Source organism: Ammospiza caudacuta, chromosome 2 (assembly GCF_027887145.1).
Source record: "Ammospiza caudacuta isolate bAmmCau1 chromosome 2, bAmmCau1.pri, whole genome shotgun sequence".
Classification (NCBI taxonomy): Eukaryota; Metazoa; Chordata; class Aves; order Passeriformes; family Passerellidae; genus Ammospiza; species Ammospiza caudacuta.
In genome coordinates this window covers 117,925,987-117,953,943 of record NC_080594.1, presented here as the reverse complement: position 1 = coordinate 117,953,943, position 27,957 = coordinate 117,925,987, and the positions used below count along the sequence as shown (strand labels likewise).

At 41.9% G+C, this 27,957-nt stretch overlaps 1 protein-coding gene across 2 annotated transcripts in view; it reads right to left on the bottom strand.

Annotated features, from left to right (window-relative positions):
- Nucleotides 1-207: 207 nt before the first annotated feature.
- Nucleotides 208-27,957, bottom strand: part of DSCAM (DS cell adhesion molecule) — a 403,090-nt gene continuing 375,340 nt past the window's right edge. Inside the window, exons 30-32 of one of the 2 annotated variants that reach the window (XM_058825080.1) lie at nucleotides 26,300-26,497; nucleotides 21,898-22,208; nucleotides 208-802 (exon numbers count right to left, since the gene is read on the bottom strand). In XM_058825080.1, coding sequence (XP_058681063.1) covers nucleotides 521-802; nucleotides 21,898-22,208; nucleotides 26,300-26,497 — 791 coding nt within the window. In that variant the 3' untranslated portion in view covers nucleotides 208-520. Of the gene's footprint in view, nucleotides 865-21,897; nucleotides 22,209-26,299; nucleotides 26,498-27,957 lie in introns of both variants that reach the window. The other variant, XM_058825079.1, reaches the window with a different exon arrangement.

Below are 27,957 nucleotides of genomic sequence, written 5' to 3'. Positions count from 1 at the left end.
AAAAGAACAATCAAGGACCCATTTTCTAATTAAAAAAAAAAAAAGTGCAAACATGACAAAAGACTTCATTTTTCCAAATCAATGTTCCTGTTGAATTCACAAAGAGGGTGATTTTCTTTTTTTTTTTTTTTTTTTTGTGAATTTTTTTTCCCTTTTAAATCTTGTCTGATGGAACTTCCAGTTCAAATGTTTTTGTTAAGTCTCCATGCACTTCGTAGAAAATCAGTAAAAACACAAACGCTTGTGAAGATCAGAAAACTGGACTCTTTTACCCAAAAATTCAGATGTCCAGTCAGATGAAGCTCACACTCAGACAGAAAAAAAGCAAGAGAGTCTTTGCACTGTCTGTCGTTCATATTATTATTTTTTTGTCAAATATTTTGGCAATCTTCTTCTTTAATTATAAATATTGGAATTCAATAAAAAAAAGGTAGCTTTCATTGGGCTTTTTTTGTTTGTTTGTTTTGTTTTGTTTTTCAGTGTAAATATTTACAGCCACTGTCCAGCCATGCTCTTTTCGTTATACCAGGGTGTAAGACTTTGCGTAGGGATTGTTTCCTTTCAAGTGGCCCCGGGAGTCCAGCAGGGATTCTTGGGAGCTGCTCATTTTTGCTTGAGCCTGTCCTAGCTCAGCTCCTTCTCGCTGAGGTAACGTTGCCACAGCACCAGGTTGCCATGACTGGACATCTCTCGTGGAGGATGTCTCCATGGGGATCGGCTCCAGCACGGTGGGACGCTTCAAGGTTCGGCTTTTCTGTGGCTCCAAGCAGGCTTGCCCCAAACCCAGGTCTCTGCTCGTGCCCTGCACGCCACGGTTCAATAAAAAGTCCATCCTAAGGTAGGGTGGCAAATGCATGAGATCACCTGGGGAGGCAAAAGGGACAAGTGAGATTTTATTTCGGGTCGTGCGTTGCGCGGCCTCACCCGGCGGGAGCGACTCAAGGTGGTTTGGCCGCCAAAGGGGAGGATCTGTGATCACAATTTATGATTTACAGATTATTTGTCAGCCATTTACTCTGCTATAATCTTACAGAATTATGCAGTAAATTCCTTCTGGGCATATCCACAATATTCGCTCTTAATATTTGCTTTCACAATGGAATGAGGAGTGCAGTGTTCTTTACATGCAGTCACAGCATGAAGGAGATAAAATGAAAAGACCAGGAGCTTTTTCTCAAAATCTGAAAAGTTCTTGGTTTTCCTTTGTCAAAATCTTGGAAAATGCAGAGGCTCAGTAAACTACTGAGTTTACTTTTTATTTTCCATTTTAAATGGAAACCTTCACAATTCCAATTAATGATCCCCAGGGTTGAGTAGAATGACTAAACTATTTTAAATGGATGCAAGAGTGCTAAGGCTGTAGTCTTCAAGAGATTTCTCAATAAAACAGAAACATTCTTGCCCTCATATGACAAAATTTACCTGTCAACCATCATCACTGTGTTTAATTCACTAATAACTTTACCACTGTGACCACCAAGATGCTGCTGGTTTGTGGTAACAAAATGCACTGGGATTGGCACCTGAGCTCTTGTATCAACTTTCTGCTTTGTATTGTCAAGAAAACCTCTTATTCATTATTTCCTCCGACTCCTGGGCCTGTTAGGCATTCATGATGTTCCTTCAAGGAAATGAGAGGCAATCAGGCACATAATGACATTCCCTTCTAAAAATATTTGATGGTGTAACCTCATCTATGTATGAAAAAAAGCACAGTTACAGGAGAATTCAGAACAGTATTTTCCTTTCTGTACAGATCTCTGCAGGTATGGAGCTGCTTTTTTTTTTATGGTTGATATCAAACCCAGAGTCTCATCTACAGATGGGATGCATCCTGAATGTTTAAAGCAGGAGACTCTTGGCACCACACCACCTGTATAGCTCTCCATGAGCTATTTACAGCAGGAAAAATTAAGGCTGACCTGTGCCAGTGGCATAAACAACAGACCAGGAAAGCAGTTCTTCATAATAAAACTATGTTTAACAATTTTGTTCTTTCTAGCCCAGCTAAAAGCTGTCCAATGACCTAAAATAAAACAGGTCCTCTGCTTTCCCACGTAAGTCAAGGCACTGCAAGTCTTAGCTAAAAGACCAACAGCATCTGCTCTATCTGTAATTCCAGGTCACAGACAGAGAATTGCTGAGGAGTTGCATTTGGCCAGGATCCTTGTTTATTCCTATAGAAATCCCTCAGGCACAGTCTAACACCATATGTTTTTTTCTGGATGCATCTCCAGCACAGGCTCAGTGCACGTGGTGTGTTACCCCCGTGGAGTAAGATGGGAGTATCTCGAGATGAGCCTGACACACACCGTGGAGTTGGAGGGAGAGGGGGAGGTTTGTCATGGTAATCACACTGATTGCCTCTTGAGAAATGGGTGGTGTTAGCTTTAATGGGTTTTATTCCTTGGTTTGCCTGATTCTCCTGCAGTGCCTTTCATGCCAAGCACAATTGTGCATGTCAGACCTGTTTCAGCTGAGACGGCAACAATGCTGCTGCTGCTGGGGTGAAGGACAGCAGGACTGGCCATGGCACTTGGTGCTATAGTCTAGTTGAGGTGTTAGGGCATAGTTTGGACTTGATGATCTTAGAGGTCTCTTCCAACCTCATTATTCTGTGATTCTGTGTGAGCAGGGAGGCACCAACTCACGGCACTTCTCCCCAGGCATTGAGCCAAGCTGCCCATGGGCACATCCGTGCTGTCCAACACCTACTCACACAGAACCCCATGTCACATCACTTCTTCTGCATCCCCTTGTAGTGCAAGTCCTTCCAAAATGCAGGTTTTGGGTTGGTTGGCTCCAAAGAGCTTTCCCTGTGAGGGAGGAGACAGCCAGGATGGGAAGTTCTTGTGCTCCTACCCCACTCCTCTCCAGAGGGAGAGAAGTAGGAGTGAGAGGGATGCTCCCCACATCTCTCGGCCCTCTGTCCAATGGAGGTTTTGGGGAGCTTGGTTTGGCTGCGTCAGGTGTGGGGATTTCACTGTCAGGGCCAGCAGAATGCACCTTGGAGATGGCAACAACAGCTGTGAGAGCTTTGGGACTGATTCTAATGCCAAAGTGATGATTTCCCTCTTGCCAGGAATGTTTAGAGACTGCTGGGATCAAAAGGGCGGGGGGGTTTCTCCCACTCCCATGCTCCACTGGGGTCCCTCAGCCCCAGCAGAAGAGGAAAAATGTTCTGTGTTGAACCCAGTCCTGGAGCACCTCTGCTCTGGAGATAGGAGGGGGGAGCTGAGGCTGTTCAGCCTGGAGAAGACAGGGAACCAGAGAGACCTCAGAGCCCCTTGCTTGAGCCTGTCCTAGCTCAGCTCCTTCTCGCTGAGGTAACGTTGCCTAAAGGGGCTCCAAGACAGCTGGAGAGGGACCCGGGACAAGGGCATAGGATGATAGGATAAGGAATAATGGTTTTAAACTAAAAGAGAGTAGGTTTAGATGGGATCTTGGGAATTAGGAATTGTTCCCTGTGAGGGTGGGCAGGCCCTGGCCCAGGGTGCCCAGAGCAGCTGTGGGGATCCCTGGATCCCTGGCAGTGCCCAAGGCCAGGCTGGACATTGGAGCTGGGAGCAGCCTGGGACAGTGGGAGGTGTCCCTGCCATGGCAGGGGTGGCACTGGATGATCTTTGCCATCCTTCCCAACCCAAACCCCTCCATGTTTCCATTTCCCACAACAATCTGCCTTTTCCCACAGGTGTCTGTCACCCACCACTGCCTGCGAGGGGCTGCCACTGCCTTGTTAACACCAGCCAGGACATTTTACACCTGCTCCTTCTTTCTGCTGCATTTTCTGCTTGTTTTTTGGTTGGCTTTCCAGGAAGGAGCTGGTGTGGAGCAGCAGCTGGAGCGTGGCTCACTGACAGCTCCCCGTGGGTCCCTCACGGAGCTGATTCTGTGCCTTGGCACATTTGCTGCTTCTTGAGAGCCACGGGTATCAGTGGACTACAAAAAAAAAAGAGCACTGAACCTTACAGAGATGGAGGTTGCTTTTCAAGCTGCTGTCTAGACATTTCTCAAGTGTATTTAGGAGCTTGGAGCTATGTAAAAATGATCTTTCCCCCCCCCCTTTAAATCTACATAAGAAAGCGTAGTCAATAATCTGTGTAAACAATATGCAGTCATTTTACTGCAATTTTCTAAATGTCTGGGGGCAAAGTTCCAGCAGGATTTCAGTAATGAGAAACCACAGAGTGTAACTTGTTCTCCAGAACTGGGTACTCAAAGCACAGGCTCTGCCATGGCTTATGCAGAGCCCTCATTATTTGATGTGATGTACACATTTTCCCATCATAAAAAGTGTCACTGCTCCTTCTCGTCTGCAAGGAGCATCTCTCTCTGCAACTGCTTATAAAACAGGGCACATTATTAAAATCACTGGCAAAGAAAAATTTTGAGAATGGAACTTTTTTCATCTGTGCTAGGGTTGAAACATCGCAGGATGGAAAAAAAAAGAAAAAAAGTCTTTGATTTAGAAGAACTAATGGGTATCTGACTTGAAAACACAATCTTTGAAATGTAACCACAGGAGTTCACCTTTGCCATGTCTACATCAATTCTGGAGGTATTTTTAAGCAGAAAAAAACAGTTTCTTGCTGTATCTCTGGAGCTGCTTGGGAATACTTTGGTTCTTATCCTCTGGACACAACAGTTCAGGCATTTTTTTTGGTTCCTTGCTGTTCAGCTGAATGATGGTTTTTGTTGGGCAAAACATTATGAAGTTTCAGGATGGTTCATTGCCTTTGATGCTCTAATTACCTCTTTTCAGCTATGTTTGTGCCTTATTAGTAATGAAAGCAAACCTTTCAAGTGCATGAGCACTGTAAATGAGCATGTTTAATAATTCATGCATTTTGCCTTAATTAGTACAAAAGACATTCTAAAACTCCAGTTTTCTGATGCATTTTTAAAAATGGGGTTTGGACTGGATGATCTTCAGAGGTCTCTTCCCACCCTGACCTTTCAGTGATTCTGCAATTTTTTAAGAAAGGAGGATTTGCTGCATAAGAACCTTGAGTTTGTACAGAAATAATGAGCACACAGCCAAATCTGAATGCTGCAATTTAAGCCAGAGCTACCTCAGTCTTTTTTTTTTCCTTAATGGCCAGCCCTCTAATGAATTATTTAGTATGGTACATTTAAGAAAATGTTAGTTCAAATAAATATTTGTAAACAAATGCTAAAAATCACTTACTGTGATATTTACAATAAGCAACACATTCTACCAAAAAGGGAGTATTTTCTGTGTTAATGCAACACTGAATAAAAATAATTTCAGTCCTTAATCCTTATTTCAGTACAACTAAGCTGATATAAAACACTTTGCTAAAAAAAAAAAAACACAAAAAAAACCCAAAAAAAAAAAAACAAAAAAAAAAACCAAAACCAAAAAAAAAACCACAACAGACATTTTTAGTCATTTTCCAGAGGTCAGCTTCAGGTGTGGGAAGGGTTGGGATGAATTTGACAGACTACATGCAGGGAAAAACATCACTGCTGAATTTTTCTTGGATTTTATTCAAGATAGCTGTCTCATCTGCAGAACTAAACCAAGCTGAGAAGCACTCCTTTCTCCCAAAAGATTTACCTCATTCCTCTTTGAAATGCCAGAGAGCTTGCATGGTGTTTTTCTTTTTCTTTCATCTACTCCAGAAAAAAAATATTTCTAAGGATTTGTGCTATTTTCAATTCAAGGATCATCGCAGACTGCAAAAAAAGATGCTCTTACCAAGTTTTTACATGAGAGGTCAATGCATTTTCTCATGAATCAGAGCCTCCACTAAAGGAAAAGCAATTTGTCTTCACAACACTCCAACAGAGATACCATCAGTGAGGGTGACAGCCTGAGGGTTTTGAAGTTGTGGTTGCCATGTGGAGGAAATTCTGTGCTATTTGAGAGATTATCTCAGAAAGTTTTGAGAAGCAGGGCTGGTGACTGTGACAGGGTGTTTTATTTAACACAGGTAAGGATGAGGCTGCTTGAACAGGGCATTCACACATCCTGCTTCAGGAGGTGAGTGGGTAGGCAAAAAGCTCTCAGAGATTTCTCAGGGATGATTCCATGGGATCAAAAACCATGCCAGGGTTGAGATCCCACAGCCCTGTTAGCTCAGGGAAGGTGCTGATGTAATTATGTGGATTTAGGAGCAAATTATGACCTTGTACAAGTGCTGTGCAGATGGAGTCCCACTCTGCTGGGCTCCTCCTGGCTTTGCTGACTTTGGAAGGGGAAGCACTGATGGGATGTTGTGCTTTCCTTTGAAAGGAAGCAAAGGAGACAGAGCTGCTGACGTAGTTCCAAGCTCAGGTTTATGCTGATTAAAAAATTACAGTTGGTTTTTCCAGCTCACTAGCACAGTAAATAAATCAGTGAAGCCTTTGCTGCTACTCAGAGGCTGTTTTTCAGGACAAAGACTGCCTATGAGAGAAAACCTGCATTAGAAACGAGGAAAGAGTGAAGAGTTTGCAAGGACAAGGTGAGAGGTTTGCTGAAAAAAACGAGTGTAAGCGATGCTCAGAGGCCTTTATCACATCCAGAACTGACACACCATTAAAAACTGAGCAGGCAAAGCTTTCTTGGACAGCAGCAGCTTGGTCTGAAGCCAGGCTGATAGCAGCAGTAACATTTCTCACAATTGCTGCTGTCAGTGTTGGAGTCCTGCTGGTGCTGCCTCCCTGTCCATCTCGGGTCCGCAGTGCGCCGAGAGCATCCCCTCACCTGCAGGGCTCTGCAGCACAGGGACAAACTCACTTAATGAGCAATAAAGCCAATTATTTGCTTAGCTTGGCCCTGTGTCCTGCTTGCAAAGAAGGGTGGGTGAAGAGGATCAGTCCTGCACCTCCTTGCTTGGCTGATACACGTCCCAGGATGTGCTCAGTGCAGAGCTGCCTTCACAATTTGTTGGAATTTGTTATTTTCTTGCAGCAAAATGCCACAAGTAGAGTAAACATTTCTGAAGAGTGCTTTGAATGCCAAGACTCCACTGTCTAGACCCAGTGTTGATGATTAATGGAAAGGGAGATGGAATTTCCATGTGCAAATTTCTGGCTGGCCATATGAGTGAGAATCTCAGCTCGCTATCTGTCGACAGGAGCACACCATTATCAACACACTCAGGCTCCTGCTGAGGCCACTTTTTCGAGACAAACTGGATTTAATAATGCTCTGAGGTGATCTAGAATAAAAGGCAGAAGGTCTGAGAACAGCCAAGCAGCAGAAGGGGAAGAAGGAAGGGAAGGGAAGGGAAGGGAAGGGAAGGGAAGGGAAGGGAAGGGAAGGGAAGGGAAGGGAAGGGAAGGGAAGGGAAGGGAAGGGAAGGGAAGGGAAGGGAAGGGAAGGGAAGGGAAGGGAAGGGAAGGGAAGGGAAGGGAAGGGAAGGGAAGGGAAGGGAAGGGAAGGGAAGGGAAGGGAAGGGAAGGGAAGGGAAGGGAAGGGAAGGGAAGGGAAGGGAAGGGAAGGGAAGGGAAGGGAAGGGAAGGGAAGGGAAGGGAAGGGAAGGGAAGGGAAGGAAGGTTTGGGGAGGGAAGGAAAGGAAAGGAAAGGAAAGGAAAGGAAAGGAAAGGAAAGGAAAGGAAAGGAAAGGAAAGGAAAGGAAAGGAAAGGAAAGGAAAGGAAAGGAAAGGAAAGGAAAGGAAAGGAAAGGAAAGGAAAGGAAAGGAAAGGAAAGGAAAGGAAAGGAAAGGAAAGGAAAGGAAAGGAAAGGAAAGGAAAGGAAAGGAAAGGAAAGGAAAGGAAAGGAAAGGAAAGGAAAGGAAAGGAAAGGAAAGGAAAGGAAGGTTTGGGGAGGGAGGGAGGGAGGGGGGAAGGGGCGGAAGGAGGGAGGGAGGAAGGGAGGAAGGGAGGAAGGGAGGAAGGGAGGAAGGGAGGAAGGGAGGAAGGGAGGAAGGGAGGAAGGAAGGAAGGAAGGAAGGAAGGAAGGAAGGAAGGAAGGAAGGAAGGAAGGAAGGAAGGAAGGAAGGAAGGAAGGAAGGAAGGAAGGAAGGAAGGAAGGAAGGAAGGAAGGAAGGAAGGAAGGAAGGAAGGAAGGAAGGAAGGAAGGAAGGCTGGCTTCCTCATGAGTGAAAAAGCTGCTGTGAGAGCAGGCACGTGCCCTTCCCTTCTCCAGAGCAGCTTCAACCTCTGCTCAGGTGCCCAGGAAAAATGATTAAAGTGCTCAGCATTTGGGCAGTACTTTTAAACTGACTGAATGCAGGATTCATTTCAGCTCCCAACCTGCCCTTCCCGGCTCTCTGACCCACAGCATCACATCCTCTCGTGCTTCTCTCTGTGTTTCAGCAGGCAGAAAAACACCCCACCCCTTGTGCTGTTTACATTTTTAACGTAAAAAGTGAAAAATAAATAGCCAGGTTTCCCATTTCTAGCTGGAGAAATCAGAATTCCCTGTCACCCTGCAGGCTGTACTTTATAACTTTCTACACAAAACTGCACCCTCATGGATGGTTTGGAGATCCATAACACCTTGTTAAATGTTTCACATTGCAGTCTGCAGAAACTGGCATTTCATAAAAATACTCCAAATACCAGCTGTGATTCACAGAGCAAAATAAAAACAACAGTTGCTGTTGACTACAATTGTTGGAGTTATCTCTTAAAGAACACCAGGGTATCAGGAAATCTGGAGTTCAGGAGCCAAATTTGCTACTGCTATAAATCACCGACTCTATTGATTTCAGCAAGACTTTAAATGATTTCTACTTACTGGAGATTAGGTTTAAGTGACTGAAATGAGGATTCCAACTAATGTGGATTTTTTTTTCTCTTTTTTAAAGGTGATTCATTTTGTTATTTAGATTTAAGCCTTCTGATTCCAAGAAAAAGCCTTTGATCAAGATGTGTTAGAGCAAAAGCATGACTGCTGTAGCTGAACTGAGATCATCCATCTGAACTCCACTGACACAACAGACTGTGCAGCTGCCTGAGAGGATGGCAGGAGCCTTGATTATCACATTGTTACCTCTTCCTGGAAGATCTAATGGAACAGGAATTGAAGCACGTTTCTGGTTTGCATTTCTCTAAGCAGCACTTGGGTCTCTAACACAGTGCTGCACTTTCTAAACACCTGCCAGATGCTTTGTCCTTTCCAGAAGGAACTTTAAGGAGAATTGATGGATTTTTAAGGGTTTCTCTGACACTGAGCTGAGTAAGGAAGGAAAAACTGATTAACTCCAGGGGTCAGATGGATTCAGACCCTATGGATAAGCCATGTGGATGCCCAGCCTCAAGGGGCTGCTGCACCTGCACAACTGATCCCTTCCTGCCTGGATTTAATGAGGTGTCTCAGTTATAATAATAACATGCAAAAGGGGCCTCACTGTGTAAATCAATACCCACCCCAGGGCTAAAGGCAGCAAATCTGTCAATAAATAATGAAATGGTGACAGGAAAGGTGAGGCCAGGAGCGCTCCCTTCCCTTCCTGTCAGTGCCTTGTCACGCAAGCGGCCTCGTGCATTTTTAAGGATGTTCTGAGACAGCACCTCCTGCCCAGTGCTGGGAAACTTGGAAAACTGTGCTGGAAACCTCAGTGAGGTGCCCCTGCTTAGCAAGGCTGGACTTTTAAAACTCATTTGCTGCAGTGAACAGAAGCTGCTCAATTATGCATCATTCAGCTGGGGTTGAATCAATGGTGGCTCCATGGAAACAGAATATTCCTGGATGGGTTGGGAGCCCGGAGTCAGCGCAGAGGCTGCACAGGTGAGGAGCTTTCAGGCCTCACTGGAACCAGCAGGAGCTGCTCTGTTGACCTCTGCAGGTGTCAGAATGGATTTGTAAAGGACTGCCAAAACCTGACTGAAAGCTCACAGTCTTGTACATCTGTATGCAAACTCTGAGATAAGGTGTGCTGATAAGGAAGGCCATGGAATAGAGATGACATGGTTGAGAAAGAGATTAAACTAGAAACAAGTTTCAAAAGATGGCCTTGCAAAAAGACCAGATATTTTTGAGAATTAGAACTGTGAAAGATGCATTGTAGCAAGACCACATGGTGCAAAATAATAGGTGAAATATATTTATAAGGTCTTAATAAAGGACCTGAAATCAGGGCTGGATCTGTTCTTGTCTGGATGGACACCCCTGCTGCTGGTTACCTTGGGCTGGCTGACAGCAAAAGTCACACACACTGTGTCCCAACACTGTGAAGGTGAAATTATTTGGCATTTTCAAAATAATAGGTGTTAGAAGTATTAGCAGCATTGTGTGGCAAAAGCTAATAGGCCGAAATACATTTATAGGGTATTGTAACCAGGAAATAGGGTGGCTTCTGATAGAATGGTGCTGAGTTTTACATCTTTTGTGTCTCACCTTTCTATGAGACTGATAATGGAATAAAATCTTTTAAAATGCTTCTCAGTTGCTCTGTCTCTGTAGAGCTGGGATTTTCCAACATCAGGCTCCGAGATGGACAGGGAGGGAGCACCAGCAGGATTCCAACACTGACAGCAGCAATTCAGGTTTATCCCTGTGAATTCAGGGATGAACCTGACCATGCCACAGCAACAGGAGAGCAAAAGTGCTGCCCATAGAGCTGGGCAGGTCAGGCTACAGCAGGAAACCAACACCAGCCCTGCCCTGCTCCCTGCTGAGTTAGGGGGGAGTTCTGCAGGAATTTCTGTGACTCACTCTCCCCAGGTCCATTGGTCTGACTCCCCTGGGTGCTGCTGACGAGGTGCAGCACTCAATTTTTGTTAATTAATGCCCTGGAACCTGGGGCTCTCACAGCTCTCACATTTAAATTGGGGATGCTGAATTTTTCCATGCTGAAATCCACCTGCAGAGCTGTGCTTTAAGGACAGCACATAAAGCTCTTCCATGGATGGCACAGGCCATAATTACAATCAGATTAGGACTGTTAAAGCTAAAGTTTTTTTCTCCAGTGATATGATTTCCTGCTTTAATTTCCAAGAAGAACACAAGATGACCTTTCTTGCAGGTAAGGTTTGGTTTCCATTTTCAGGTGTGGTAGTGCCAGCTCTCCTGTAGGGCTCAGATTGCACTCAGGTCCTCTTGGCACAGGGGGAATAACAGAGCCTGACTTAATTAAATCATGTAAATTAAATGTAAATGTCTGTAAGGACCTTAAAGCAGGGCTGGATCTGTTCTTGTCTGGATGGAAACCCAGCCTTGAGCTGCCTGACAGCAAAAATCACACACACTATGTCCCAACACTGCGAAGGTCAAATTATTTGGCATTTTCAAAATTAAAAATCTAATTTTATAGAAGTGAGGTTCAAGTTAGGACACTTAACAGAAGAGCTCTAAAATATTTGTTGTGTTAATTGAAGTGGACACAGCATCTTTGGTTTGACTTGGAAATTTTGCTGGTAGTTTTAACAATTTAATATTCAAGTTATGACTGTAAGAACACGAAGATAGCTGAAAATTCACTGATAAATGTAATCCTTGCTTAAGGCATAAAACTCTTCAGTAACTACAGCTCAATCAAATGTGTCTAAAGCTACAGACAACATGGGTAGTCTAATAGCTGCAGCTTATATATATATATATATATATATATATATATATATATCACAAAGCAAATAACCCACTTTAGAAAACCAAAATTAAATTTAAAAAAACCCCTCACTTTTAATAATATATATTTTGTTAAGTTTTACCAATCAAAAGACAGAAAATGGGCATTCCTGGGGGGAGGGAATTTGCACATTCTTAATGTGCGAATTTTAGTCTAGAAATAATAGAAAAAAACCCCCCAAGAGTATCCTGAACCTGAACCCCCTGAGTATCCTGAAGAGTTTGGGATGCTGTTTTTTTTCCAAAGTCGGTGTTAATTTTGAAATCAAAATAAAGAATGAATTAGGCACAACAGGAAAAGGTGATTTTGCTGCTACACACTCCTCACAGTGTCTTTGAGGAATTGGTACCCACTTGTTTCTCTCCTCTAAATAAAATATCCCTTCCTAACACCACTATCACTGATTCAGAGGTGAAATTTGTAAAAATAATTTACATTACTTTAATCACAGACTCACAGAAGGGTTTGAGTTGGATGTTAAAGATCATTTAGTTTCAAATCCTTCCACTCTCCCAGGTTGTTCCAAGCCCAGTCCAGCCTGGCTCTGAACACATCCAGGGATGAGGCAGCCTCAGCTTTTTTGGAAAACCTGTTCCAGTGCCACCAATGACTTGAATTTATGTTGCAGACATCTCCTGTAGTACCTAAAATGAGACTTCCACATCACAATTGCACAGAAACCTTGTAACTGAACAGCTGTCCTGTTTAAACTCAAGATTCATACTGATTTTGTTTTCCTTTCTGATCTCAGAATATTTATTTCAGCTTCTGATCTGAACCTGTTTAAGTTCATTTTTATTGTACTGGCATGGTTAAAAAACTTGCAGTGTGAGCCTTCCTGTCTGCAAATCCACCAGAACAAAAACCAAAGCCAATGATATCAAGTATGTAGTCACATCAAATTAAATGCAGAATTAAATGGTTTTCATCCCTGCAGAACATTCAGCTTTTCTCAGCTGAAGGAGAAAAAGCTCCTGATACTCCACAGAAATAAAAGCTGAGACAAGATAAAGGCAATTTCCTCTCATCACTGATGTGCCATTTCCAGGATAAGCAGCAAATGGCAGAGTCTCTCTCTTTGTGATGAGCTCCTGCTTTTCCAACAGTGCAGCAGAAAATAAAGAGAAGGTGTTCCATGCACAGAAGGATTTCATATGGAAACATTAGAGATGCTCATCTAGAGGAGTAATTTCAACATATACATATGTACAAATTAACAGTCATGCTAAGAGTATTTACTACTGTTAAAAGTGTAGGCAAGAAGGTTTATTTTCCCCACTCTCTGCCTCTCCTTCTGTTTTTCCACCTGCTTATTTTGATTTGTCTCCTTATGTACTTCTCTCTAAACTGGATCTTGGTCTACCACTGTAGAGTCGGGATGGGGATTTCTCTGTTCTGTATACACTTCATACACAGTGTGTGTATATATATTCTTATTTTTTCATATACATTCTATTTCAAATATTTCATATATATATATATTTCATATATATTTCTCATATATATATTTCATATATGTGTGTATATATATAGGTGTATACATATAGATATATATTTTTCATATATGTGTGTATATATATGTGTGTGTATATGTATATATATATATATATAGATATATTTCATATATATTCTGTATTTCAAACCAGACAGTGCAAATATAAAACCAGAACAGAAAACAACCCATATCTCAGCCTTTGTGTGTTTTGCTTTGTGATTTCTGAACAACAACACAAAGATACACAGATTCCTCTGCATCTTCAAGAAATTCAGTTTTGGATCTGGAAACCATGGAATTAATGGAATTATTCCCCGTTTTTAGTCAGGATAATACAGTGGGCATGGGGAAAGGAGGCTAAAGGTGAGCTGCCAAGAGTCCCAGGCTTTGCTGAATCCCCTGTGGCCAAATTTGTGTTGAATTCAGACACAACCAGTGGAGCTCTGTCAGCAGCTTTCCAACAAAAATCCAGTTCCTAAATGGACTCCAATCCCTGTGTCACAGGGAAAGAGCTCCTTCACCCCATAACTCACAGAAAAAGAGTTCACATCTTGGGGCTGACACTGGAAAAATACTGTGCCTTCCCCTGCTGCCTGATTCTTATTTTTCTCATTATGCTAAGCAGCTTATTTTTAGCTGCAGTGACTGAATTCTGGAAAAGAAGATTTGTTTCTCGAGTTGGGTGTTTAAAACAACATTTAGGCACTGCAGGTGATACCCAGACTGCATTTAAGGGACCCTTGTAAATCTTTTAATAAAGTACTCACATTCTTTAGCTCAAGGCTTGTCTACATGGTAAGGCTTTGCTGTTCAATCATCAGGATTAGCCAAAACAGCGAGAAACTTCTAAATTGGGTCAAAAATGCTAATTAAGGTATTTGAAAAACAGAGAGAACCTGATCATTCAGCAAAGCTGGAGAGGTTAAATCAGTGGTTTTTTCCTAGTTAATATGCAGTAGGTTTAAGGGTTAGTCTTTGGGCTGCTGGACTGAGATGCCCAGCTGTAAAAACCCAAAAAGTGCCCAAATCTGGATGGTGAGGGCTTGGTTGAGAGCCTGGCCTTGGGCTGATGTTAAAAGGCAATTTCAGCTGGCCAAATCTCCTCTGGGACATGGGGGCCATGGAGAAGGGATGGAAAAGGGAGAGGAGAGAAATGTTCTTGCCCACCAGCCAAGAACACAAGGACAGCAGGAGGAAAATCCTAGGAAAGCAGCCAGGTTCCCTATGGAGAGTGGAGTGTCCCTGATATCTTCATAGCTGTAAAATCAGTCCCTAAAAAATATTTTTTCCAGGGTTTGCCTCTCCAAAAATGCCATTTGTCCCCACTCACGAGCAGGCTTCTTTCCAAACTGGTTCCTTTCACCAGCTGAAAGTTTATGGAGGAAGTTCTGAGATATAAAATCTGGGGATGCTTTAAATGGATTTCCAAATCTACTAGTCTGATACACCCCCTGAGAGACATTTCTTCTCTGGGATCATATTTGGGATGCTTCAGTCCTTCATGTGATCACTCCCCACTTTTGAGGAGGTGGGATGGTCAAAAATGACCCTGAACTTGTTTTGTGACATCAGGTAGAGAAATTCCTGGTGCAAGTCACACATTGCCCTTAAAGGCAATGTCAAATATAATCAAAGCTTCTTTTTACTGCTGATTAGCAAAAGAGAAAAATGTAATTGGGGGTCTCATTTTGCAGCACCCCTGTGGGAAAGGAAGTTTCTGCAAATTGAAAGAAATGAAAATTTTCTAGATATTTCCCATTCAAGCCCTTGTGTGATGTTATTCCTTCCAAGCATGAACTCCATTGCCAGGGGATACAAGTAAGTGGTCTGTCCACAAAAGAACCCCAGACATAAATAGTACTTGGGATGCAAAAATATCAAAATATTTCCCAGTTAATAGTGGTTCTTTCCTCCAGCACAATAATTTGGGAGTAAAGAGAAGAAAAAAACCCAACAGGCTTGTTGGCTGAGGCTATTACTGAGATTTAAAATTATAATAATGGGAATCTATTTTTAATAAACTGCTCCAGCAATGTTTATTGCAGTGAAGAATAATTGTTATGATAACTCAATTTGCGAGTATTATTCTTAAAACAGAAAAAAAGGAACATTATTATAAAACTCTTTGAATCTCTACAATTATCTTCCATTTTTCTACATTACAGGCTCTTTGATGGCACAGTGGGAGGTAGGAAGAGAGTGCATTTCTTTCCAATTTCTGTCCCTTTCTTGGAGGATGAGGGACTGACTCATTTGTCAACCTCACAGGTAAACTTGGGTTTACAATTGTTGAAATTTATGAATATTTATATGAAAAACTGCCTCAGTTTTGCTCTGCTTAAGTGATTCCTTGAGGATCTGATCTTACAAACCAAACTGGTACTTAATGACAGATGTGGGGAGGAGAACAAAAATCCAAACCCCAAATTTCTGGGAGTTTTGATGCTGAGAAAGAAGCAATGAAAACAATGTGTTGCCACCATTTTTACAGCATGAAGGATTTTAACACTGCACAGGAGCTGAGAGGAGCCACTTTTGTAAAGGATGGGATTTATCCCAGAGCTTTAAAATCTTGCTGTGCTGCTTTTACTGCTTCAATTCTGTCTTTTAAGTTCATGATGAGGCATGAACTACAAATAATCACAGAATCATGGGATGGTTTGGGTTGGAAGGGACCTTAAAGCCCATCCAGTGCCACCCCCTGCCATGGCAGGGACACCTTCCACTGTCCCAATGTCCAACCTGGCCTTGGGCACTGCCAGGGATCCAGGGGCAGGCCACAGCTGCACTGGGAAATCTTCTAATCTGATCTTTTTTATCTTTTTCCAAAAATATGCTTGGGGTGTTGTGAAGATTAGAACACAAGGATGTGTGGGACATGCTTTCAAAACACCAAATGTTAGAATTAATTTAAAAATATCTTACTTCCATGTTCAATTTCCTTTTGAAAACTCAGATAAACTCCTGAATATATATTTTTTTAAATTAAAGACTGCTTAAAAAAATGTTTTCCACGTACTTCAAAGTTTTGGCCTGGTGTGAGGACAATGATGCAGAAAACACCTACAGCTGCTTGTACCATCAGCTGAAGTGTCCTCCTGTCTAAGAGAGCTGGTCGATGTTCAAGGATCACCTTCTCCAGGCTCAGTGAGCAGAAACTCAGGAAAAAATTCTGGGAGACCTCTATGGATGAAGAAAAAGCTCCTGGCAAAACTCAGACACACAGAGGGAGTTCCCAAGAGGGTGGAAGCAGGAAAGAATAACCCAGAGGGGATACAGAGACATTGTCCAGACATTCAGAAATGGGGTTAGGAAAGCTCAAGCCCAGCTGAAGTTGAATCTCTTCAGGGATGTCAAAGATGGGAAAGGGGAAAAGGGGAAAGGAAAGGAAATTTCAAGGAAATTCCAAGGAAAAGAAAGGAAATTTCAAGGAAAGGAAATTTCTAGGAAAGGAAAGGAAGGGAAAGGAAAGAGGAAGGAAAAGGAAAGAGGAAGGAAAAGGAAAGAGGAAGGGAAGGGAAGGGAAGGGAAGGGAAGGGAAGGGAAGGGAAGGGAAGGGAAGGGAAGGGAAGGGAAGGGAAGGGAAGGGAAGGGAAGGGAAGGGAAGGGAAGGGAAGGGAAGGGAAGGGAAGGAAAGGAAAGGAAAGGAAAGGAAAGGAAAGGAAAGGAAAGGAAAGGAAAGGAAAGGAAAGGAAAGGAAAGGAAAGGAAAGGAAAGGAAAGGAAAGGAAAGGAAAGGAAAGGAAAGGAAAGGAAAGGAAAGGAAAGGAAAGGAAAGGAAAGGAAAGGAAAGGAAAGGAAAGGAAAGGAGAAAAGGAAAGGAAAGGAGAAAAGGAAAGGGTCTTCTGCAAGTTTATGGTGACAACAGGAAGGCCAGGGAACCTGTGGCCCCACTGCTGAGTGGAACGTGGTGACACAGGACATGGAAGAGGCTGAGACCCTGAATGCTTTGCTGGCCTCAGTGTTCCCTGGCCAGAGCAGCCTTCAGGAATCCCAGGTCCAGGAGATCAGTGGAACAGTCTGGGGCAAGAGACTCAGCCCTGGTGGGCACGGATCAGGTCAGGGAGTGCTTAAGCAAGCTGGGTATGTGTAAATGCAGGGACTTTGATGGGATGTGCCCACAAGGGCTGAGGGGACTGGCAGATGCCATTGAGGTCCCTGTCAATAGCCTGTGAGTGACCATGGGATTGGCAGAAGTGCCTCAAGACTGGAGAAAAGCAAATGCCACTCCTGTCTAAGAGAAGGACAAAAAGGAGGATGCAGGAACCTCTGAGCCTCATCTCCATCCCAGGAATTCACCAGCAAACTCCTGAGAGTTACCTTCTGAGAATTAATTTTCAGCTTTGCCATTGAGTGGATTCATTTCCAAATGCCCCATTTATCAAAATTAGTTTTTTTTCTCACAGTCTTTCTTCAGGCTGTCTTGTAATTGCTGGGAATTATTTTGAAAAACAAACAGTACTTATTGCAAACCCTCAAAACTTTACTGCACCCATAAGATGCAACAGGCAGCAGTTTGAAAAGGGAGGACAGAAATTAGGTAGAAGAGGCAGAAGGGATTGGAAGTGACATTTTCCCAGGAAAGTTGAATTGGCTGAGAAGAAAAGCAAAGCACCATGAAAACAGGTGAAAGTTCTCTTGAAAGAAAAGATTTACTTAGAGGAAGAATGAAAGTGTGCTGAAGCAGCACAGTGATTTATCTCAAATGTTCTTGTCTACTGAAACCAAACACCTGAAGTTTTTTATTTATTCACCACGTCCTTAAATGGAGAATGACTTTGATTAATTGTATTTGAATTACAAATTACCTCTGGCAAATTTCTGAAGTGGTGGGTAAAAGAAGAAAGATTCCCAGTAAATGTTTCCTCACTGACTTGAAAATTAAAATATTGTTCTGTCTGCTACTGCTGAAAGTTCTTTCTATCCATATGTTTTGTTTAAAACCCTTCATAAAATGACCTTTAATAATGCATTATTCAATATTTATGGGCCAACATTCAAATTCCCCCACTGGAACATTCAATTATTCTTTCAAGGTAATGAAGCTAATTATTAATTTTATAATATATTTAATTTCTTTGCTGCAAACGAAAGCTAAAGCTAATCAAGAAAAATAAGGAAAAAAAATAAAGCCATTAAAAATAACAGAGCTAAACATGAGTACAAGTCTGTAAATCACTGGAGGGGCCCTAAGGCTGTTCCTGGAAGATTTTTTTACTCAAGCACAGGGACCAAATTTTGGGTTTATCTGCCCTCAAGGAAATCAGATTTATATGGAATACATTAGAATATTTCCAAATACTAAATATGCAAAATTAAATATGCACTTGGAACATGAAAGGAAAGATAGCAAGATATTTGTTAAAGAAATGATAAAAAATATCTGTTGGCTGCTTGGAAGGAAAGAGTTCAGTTTTGACTTAGCTGTGAATGCAGATGCTTCCCTTTAGCAGAGCAGGGACAAATATTTATCTTACTCCTTTGGAGCTAGAAATGAAAATTATTCCTATCTTTATCTATTTCTACAGCTCCTGGGTTTGTGGTTCTACCCTGTGACTACGCAGAAATCAGCAATTTCTCCCACTACTTTATTTCTTACTTATTTTCCCTCTTATCTATCTGTGTGACACACTAATTTCCTGCCTGGAGTATTATAACTGTCTCTCTTCTGCTTGGGCTTTTTCTTCCCACATTTTTCTTTTAGCTTTCTCCAGCCCAACCCTTGATGCTTTCTTTTCAGTGTTCCTGCTTTCGAATGACCCTTGCTGATCCTTCCTTCCACACCTCTGTCCTCACAACCACTGCTTGTTATGGTGAATATTGAACAAAAGACCCTCCAGAGATTGTTCATTACTCTTTTTCACATAGATCAGCACCTCTGATTACTTTATGTGGATCTGAGTAGCAGCACTCACACTGGCAAAATTGTAAAATAAAATAAAATAATAAAAAATAAAATAAAATAAAACAAAATAAAATTAAGTAATACAAAAGAAAATAAAATAAATCATGTTTTCAGAAAGCAAACAAATAGAATTATGCCTTTTTCCCATTTGAATCCTACTCTGCTGTGTCACATCCTGTATCCTGTAACAAAGACTGACAAATCTTCTGAGATTTTATAACCTGCTTGATCTCAGAGTATCACAAATAACTTGCCTGTGCTGGTGGGAATTAAGGTATCAGCAGAAACACCATGTTTGTGATCTGAAAATGTGACTGAGCCTCAAGTACCTTTGTGGAAAATTTAGGATTTCTGTATAACTGATTATACAATTAAGTAGAAGTTGTTTATTGTCTATATTATATATATTTATAGATTTTATAAATTATTAAGTGTACATTTTTATTGGGTTTTTTATTGTTTATTTGGTTTTTGTTTGCATTTTTTGGAGTATATGATTGGTTATAGTTTAGCTGTTTTATAGTTTTTTGTTATTCAGTTTTTGTGGTCTTGATATTTGGTTGCTTAGTCTCTTCTTTTTAAATTTAGTAAAATTTATTTATTATAATTTTAATTATATTTTATAATTTTATTATATTTTATTATTTTTATATTATTCAATTTTATTATATTTTTAATTTCATACAATTTATTTATGTATTATAATTTAGTACAATTTTTCAGTAGCTTTGATGAATTCTTGAGGCTTTGATAACAAACTCAGAAGCAGTCTGGCTGGTGCACACTATGGCTTAACCCTTGTAAATACATTTCAACATACCTTCAGGCAGCAAGGAGCTGAAGCCTTAATTTTCTCGTTTATTTTGTTCCCTCCTGATTTAGATGTCCCAAGTTTGATATTAGGTGATGTCAAAGAGAGGAGTGGAACAGCTCCAGGCTTGTTACAAGTCTGACAAGCCACAAGGCAGAAGGGACAGGCTCATCTCCTGCAATCTGTCTTTATCAGCAGTTAATGAGAGCCAGCTTTGGCTCCCAAGCACGAAGCAGCACAGTGAGAGGGGGTTTATTCCAGGCTGGTTGGAGCTGGAGATGGGCAGATGCACCCACATATGGTCTTATTTATCCCAGGAGGGTCAATGGCCTGATGGCTGCAAGTGTGAGGAGTGGATTTGATGGCTCAGCCAGCCTCTTCCTGCTCCTGAATTCCCACGTTTTCTGTATGTGGGAGAATATGCTCACATGTTCCATTAGCTGGGATTAGGATTTTAGCTTTTCTATTTTTCATGTATCTGTAGTCCTGCAGTTCTTCAGTGTATAACTCTAAACTCCATACACATTGTTAGCTGCTGCTTTCCCAGTTTGGTCAGATAAAACAATTCCTCTCCAGGCTGGGGAATCAAGGACACCTCACTGTCTTGAGCTCCAAGAAATGTAGACAAAAGTGAGGTGGGGGGGAGAAAACTTGGGGTAAATAACTCCATTACCTGAAGCTGTAATTGGAAGATTAACTCCCCAATATTAAAATGGATCAAACTTATAAAAGTGTGAAAACCCCCGACCCATCATCCATTATGGGAGTAGCCCCTGGGGGGAGGCTTCATCTGCCCAAAATGTACCTGAAGGCCTATCAATAAATATAACTGCTTTTTACTCCCTTAATTTTGTCTGACCTCTGCTTTTAGGTAGCCCAAAAAGACATCAGGACAATCCCCTGTGTGGCATTCACATTCTCTGAAAAAATCCCTTCGCCCAGGATTTTTCTCCTGGGAAGCTGAAATGTCTCAGAGAAAAGGAAAACAATTCTTGTCTCATTTGCTTCTCCTGTGTTGTGCTCCTGTGGAATGTGTTTGGAGATTGTTTACCCACAGGTGATTGTTTCATTGGATTCTGGTGTGAGTTGTTTTCACTCATTGGCCAATAGGGGCCAAGCTCTGTCAGGACTCTGGAAAGAGTCACAAGTTTTCATTATTATCTTTTTAGCATTCAGTATGTTTTCTGTATTCTTTAGTATAGAATAGTATTCTTTAATACAAAATAGTATAATAAAGTAATAAATTAGCCTTCGGATTGGATTCTGGTGTGAGTTGTTCTGACTCTTTGGCCAACCAGTGCCAGGACTCTGGAAAGAGTAACGAGTTTTGATTATTATCTTTTTAGCATTCTGTAAGTATCTTTTCTGTATTCTTTAGTTTAGTATAGCATTCTTTAATATAATAGAGTATCATAAAGTACTAAATTAGCCTTCTGATTGGATTCTGGTGTGAGTTGTTTTGACTCAATGGCTGACCAGTACCAAGCTGTGTCGAGACTCTGGAAAGAGTCACGAGTTTTGATTATTATCTTTTTAGCATTCAGCAAGTATGTTTTCTGTATTCTTTAGTATAGTATAGCATTCTTTAATATAATATAGTATAATAAAGTAATAAATTAGCCTTCTGATTGGATTCTGGTAGGAGTTTTTTGACTCATTGGCCAACTGGGGCCAAGCTGTGTCGGGACTTTGGAAAGAGTCACAAGTTTTCATTATTATCTTTTTAGCCTTCTGTAAGTATCCTTTCCTAATTCTTTAGTATAGGATAGTATTCTTTAATATAGTATAATATAATATAGTATTATAAAGTAATAAATTAGCCTTCTGATTGGATTCTGGTGTGAGTTGTTTTGACTCAATGGCCAACCAGTACCAAGCTGTGTTGAGACTCTGGAGAGAGTCACGAGTTTTTGTTATTATCTTTTTAGCATTCAGTATCTTTTCTGTATTCTTCAGTATAGTATTCTTTAATATAATATAGTATAATAAAGCAATAAATTAGCCTCTGAGAAGATGGAGTCAGATGCATCATTCCTGGAACCCCTGCAAATACAACACCCCAGCTACATCTGTGACTATCAGGAGACGTTGTGATCCACCCTCTCCCCAGCCTGGCCATGGTGTCAAACCCTCCCTGGGGTGCCCCAAACATTGTCCCTGCTGCCTCACCTGGGCGATGTGCCTTGGGAACTGCCATGTTCATCACCCTCCCTCCATCCTGAGGCTTGGGGGGGGAGGCAGTGAACCTGCAGATGCCCGACTCGGACGGCGTGCTGGACGTCAGGCTGTCCGTGTAGTCGTTGGTCCCTGCCGTGAGCTGCTCCGAGGACGTGTCTGATATGAAGCACTCCGTGATGGTGAACTTGGCGTGCCTCAGCTGCTCTTCCATCTTGGCGTGCTCGTAGGCCCTGGCCAGCTCTTCGTAGGTGGAGGAGGCACTTTCTGTGGAGACCATGCTGCTCCTCGCCCGGTCTGAGCGGCAGGAAGGGGAAAATGGGAGAGAGAAAACATCTGCACACATCTGGTTTTAGGTGGGAAGCCACGAGGGTGATATTTCAGAGTAAAGCAGAGAGCACTTGAAATTATCAAGGTGATTTAAATGAATCTGCTTCAAATGCCTGCACAAGTGTTACTTTAGTCAGGAACTCGACAATTACAGATAATCTAAAGTGAAGCCTTATCCTGTGAGCAGCATTAGGTGCCTTAGCATTAAATTCATGTTTCTTTTATGAAAAATAACCTTTACTACATGAAAAATATTACTTTTTCAACAAAAACCCCATTTATCTAACCCTGAAATGCCTTCAAAAGGTTTCAAACCCACAAACCAGATTTTGCAAAATAAGAAACAGCTTTTTTACACTATCTTTTTAATGCATCTCAGAAATATTTCACTGGGGATATGTACAGATGAGAAAGGAAAGTCTTTTTGTCCTGTTTCCATCATACATATATATATATATATATATATATATATATATATATATATATATAATTTTCTTTTTTTTAGAAAGTGCTGAGAACAAAGGTCAAAAAGGAAGGCAGTAGCTCTCAGATATTATCTCTCTAGACACCAGATAAAACACAAACTCATTTCATTCAGAACAAAGGTCTTCAGAAAGCAATATTTGGCAACTACAGCCTGCAGTCATCCAGTTGCCTTTTTTCAGTGCTGCTGAAGCTAATGAGGGAATTCATATTTGACACACAGGTTATTATGACATACAAGCTGTTCTTTTCTGCTGATGAGTTCCTGAGAATATCAATATTTCTTAAACAACACAGTTATTGAAGATGTAAATGGCTACTGATCCATTAAAAAGCACTCTGGAAATGCAGGGCTCATTTCTGCAGGGACAGAATTGCTGGGCTTTGCACCCGCAGTGTTTCTATCCAGTGGGCTGGAAGGGCAGAGGGCTTTAAAAAGTTCCTTGGGCAGAAGTCATGTTTCATCACAAGATCTGTGCAATTTCAGACATTGTTGGTAATGTTCAATAAACAGGCACAGTGTAATAGCTAATTCATAAAAATGGACCTCCTGCAGTAGCCAGAGGCGAGCGTGTCATTATTGCAAATCTTTATCTTTTTTATTGTGTGCCTGCACCCCTGCATCAGTTTTCATTGTGCACAAAGAATGATACTCCTGCCACTTTTAAACACGACCATCCATTATTTAAAATGACAACTACTTCTGCTCTAACTTGCTTAAGATTTGGAGCTGACCAGAACTTAACAGGGTTTCATTTGATTTTTCTTTCTTTTTGCTTTTTATTTCTTTTTTTTTCTTTCCACCCACGGGAAACATCACTCTGTTTTTCACATTTGATTTGTACAGCAGACCTCAGTGATGTCTCCCCACATTTCTGGTCAACTGGAAACTCCCAGGAGGCAGCAGCTGACCAGTGCCATGAGTAGTGTGTGTGAATATCGTGGTCACGCAAAGGTCACAGCTTGGGCCATTGAAGCTCAGGACCTGCAGCTTCCCATCTCCCATGCCAAGAGAGAGAATATTCCAGAACCAATCTGCCTCACACCTACTTTAGATTTGATATATCCAAGCCCAGGGTGAACTTTATGAAACTTCTTGGACTTCATGAATACAGATTGATCAGGAAATTTCTAATGGCCTCTAGTTAGAACATCAGAACTCGGTCACAGCTATGAAATGCTGCCAGGCATTTCTCCTAAGCTAAAAAGCTGCTGCTTTGTAAGCCTGGAATTGTTTTGATAAGTGCTAAATTCTGCCAAATATCAACTGCATCAACCAGCTCCTGAAATCTGAACTCCAGATTGGAGAAGTGATCAAATGTGCACATTAGCTCAATTGATTCTTGAACACATAATTTGGCTACATATCTTTATTTGAAAGTTTTAAACTTCTGAAGCACTTAAATTAAATGGACTCTACTCTTTTCCCAGAAACCAAGTGGTGTAATAGAGCTGCTTTCTGGCACAAGAAAAGCTTCCTTGATCTAAAGCTTGCTATCCCTCACATAAATCACCGTGAGCTCAAAGGTAGACACGGAGTAGAAAAGAAGCTTGTTAAAATATAGATTATAAAGTCTGTTTACATAATTGGATGTAGTTTATCTACTAAACCACACAGTAAATTTAATTTCTACACCCTTTGCCACACATATTGGAAAATATCCTTGGGTGACAACAGGTTGGAACACATCCAAATGCACCTGCAATCTGGAGTGTCTACAGAAAGGGTTTCTGAGAGGAGATTTTCTATTTATATTTAGATTTGTATATTTAATAACCTTAAAAATTTATGATGATTCTACCTGAAGGTTGTCAGCTGACTGGAGGAATCCAGTGACTGCCATAACCCCATGGAGAAAACATGGGGGTTTAAGAGGGTGAATTATGAAATATTGAGAAAGGCTGGAAATCACTAAATATGAGTGAAGTCAGATACTTGTTCTTATACAGAAAACAAATCAGTCATATAGGTTTTTATGGTGAAAAGCCACTCACATCCACTGCTTTGTAGCTCTAACACATCATGAACACCCTTCTCCTAAAATCAGGAGAGACAGTTGGCAATTTCTTCTGAGGAAGCCAGAGCAAGCCTAGCTTCACTTTGGTCAGAGTTCCCTTTGAGAAATATTTTACTTTTATTCTTTTTTAACCTTTATTAGATTTACTTCATGATGGTTCTTCTACTTAATAATTTAATAATTTATTTGCCTTTTTTGTTGCTTTTTCAGCATAAGACAGTGGAGAAAGCTTTTTTTTTTCCAGTTGCATTTATGATGTGAAGGCATCAAGAAGACATGAGGGCTGCAGGCAAAATATGTGTTCAGTGTCTCCCCATTTGTCTTCCAGAGGAATAAACCCCATGCTGTTTCTCAGGGAAATCCTGGCCAGCTGCTACAGAATTCAGTGCAATGAATGGATTTTTACTTGGACTCTAATTCCAGACTTTTCCCTTTTTTATTTCCTCTTCTCTTTCCTATTGAGAATGAACATATTACATAAATGGAAAAATAAAAAATACTAACCTGAAGGTTGTTCAGATCCTAAAATCATTCAAATTTGACTCAAGGATATTCTTGTTGATGAATATTGTCCATTCCTAGTAAAATTCTCCTACTTTTGCTTTTTGATTCTAGAAGAAGGAAGCTACAGGAAAATTTACCACCTTGTCTTTCAAAGGAAGAATGTCTTCTAAAGGATGTGTGTGGAATGGCGAACCAGAGGCACAATATTTGTTGTCATTATCACTACAAGCATTTTTGGCACCCCTCATAAATAACCTACGGAAAAATCCATCCTGGGAAAGGAAGAACAACAACACCTGAGCTCCAAACAAGGCACACCCAGGAACAGAACAGGTGGCACAGGCTGCCCACCCAGGAGGTGGAGCTCCCACCCTTGGGGACATTCAGAATCCATCTGGGGATGTTCCTGAGCCAGCAGCCCTTGCTGACCCTGCTTTAGGCAGAGGGTTTGGACTGATCGGTGCCCAGATGTCCCTCTGGACCTCAACTTTTGATCCTGTGACTTGGGAGGATTCTGTCAGCAATGGGAATGAGCAGCTGTGGGATCCTGTCAGCAATGGGAATGAGCAGCAGCTGTGTGATCCTGTCAGCAATGGGAAGGAGCAGCTGTGGGATCCTGTCAGCAATGGGAATGAGCAGCTGTGTGATCCTGTCAGCAATGGGAATGCCAGGAGCTGTGGGATCCTGTCAGCAATGGGAATGAGCAGCTGTGGGATCCTGTCAGCCATGGGATTGAGGAGCTGCTGGGATCCTGTCAGCAATGGGAATGAGCAGCAGCTGCTGGGATCCTGTCAGCAGTGGGATTGAGCAGCTGCTGGGATCCTGTCAGCAATGGGAATGAGCAGCTGTGGGATGCTGTCAGCAATGGGAAGGAGCAGCTGCTGGGATCCTGTCAGCAATGGGATTGAGCAGCAGCTGCTGGGATCCTGTCAGCCATGGGATTGAGCAGCAGCTGCTGGGATCCTGTCAGCAATGGGAATGCCAGCAGCTGTGGGATCCTGTCAGCAATGGGATTGAGCAGCTGCAGTCCGTGTGTCCCTGCCCTGTCCGTACCTGTGTCCTGCGAGGGGCTGACGCTGTAGCTGTCACTTTCCTTGTCCACGGACCCTGCTGGCCTGGGCGTGGGCAGCCTCCAGTCCGTGGTGAGGGTGTGGGCTGAGATGGTGGGGTGGGGTCTGTTGAGGGTCCACTGGCTGGCGTAGCGGTTGCGCGCGGTGGGGCCGGTCTTGGCACTCCTCCTTGTGGTGGGATCTGTGGGGGATGGCAGAGAGGGGTGGGTAGGAAACCAGCCCTGTCACAATCACAGAATGTCCTGAGCTGCAAGGGACCCACAGGGATCACCCAGTCCAAGCCCTGGCCCTGCACAGACCCCAAACAATCCCACCCTGGGTGTTCCTGGAACAGCATCCAAACACTCCAGGAGCTCTGGCAGCCTCAGGGCCATGCCCATTCATCCAACACCTCTGGGTGAAGAAAATCTACCTTCTCCTAAAATCCAACTCAATCCTTCCCTGACACAGCTCCAAACGTTTCACAGAATCACAGAATAATGAGGTTGGAAGAGACATCTAAGATCATTGAGTCCAAGCTATGCCCTAACACCTCAACCAGATTATAGCACCAAGTGCCATGTCCAGTCTTTTTTAAACACATCCAGAGATGGTGATGGTGATTCTACCACCACCCTGGAAAGAGCATTCCAGTACTTTATTATTCTTTAAGTGAAATTTTTTTTCCTGATTTCCAACCTATACTTTCCCTTCCTTGTGTCCTGTTCCTGGTCAGCAGAAAGATCAGTGCCTGGCCCTTCACTTTCCCTTCCAGAAGGAGACGGCCACTGAAATCATCTTTGTTAACAAAACCCAAACTCAAGACATTCTTTTTGAAAAAAAGATGAAGTGTTAATGCTGATCATTACCAAACTGCTGATGCTTTTCTAGAACTAAAACTACATTTTATCAAGGGTGGAACTGAAGAGCTGAAGGCACCATCATTCTTCCATTGACACATTCATTATCCCTTTACTCCAAGACAAGCAGTTCTCCAGCACCAAAACCACTCTGAGAACTGAAAGAGCACAAGGCAAGTAGATCTGGTCAGGGATTTCACACCACACCTCAAGTGAAGTGCAAATTATCATCATAGATGTGCCCACAGAAACACTCTGCACCTGCTGTCAGTTTTGAAATAGATGTGCTCAGAAATGTGGGGCTATAATTCCCTCTTCTGGACACACTGTTCTATATAACAGTATTGATCAGCTACAGATTTCCTATTTTAACAAGTGGCCAAGACATAAACCATAAGCTCTAATAGTGCCATCAGAGTTTCACTGGGAACAGGTACATAAAGATTTGACTACTTTGGAACAATTAGTAAATTAATATAATTTCTCAAACTTAAAAAATCATCTGCTACTGGTTTAAGGTCAGCAATGTTGTACTTTTAAAATTAACTTAGAGATAATATAGTGACCAAGACTGTAAAAGCAAACTATGTGCCAAAATTGACCTCCTTGAACTTATTAATAAATGAGTTCTGCCCTGAAAGTGAGTCTAACAAAGCAAGGGCAAGAGAAAAATCATTATGTGGCAAATAGAGAATGACTACATCAGCACTGAAGGATTTCTCTTCAAAGCTTCTGAAAGGATGTCACTAACAATAGAAAGGGTGTTAGAAATGAAAAATTCAAATCTATTCAAAATGTTCTT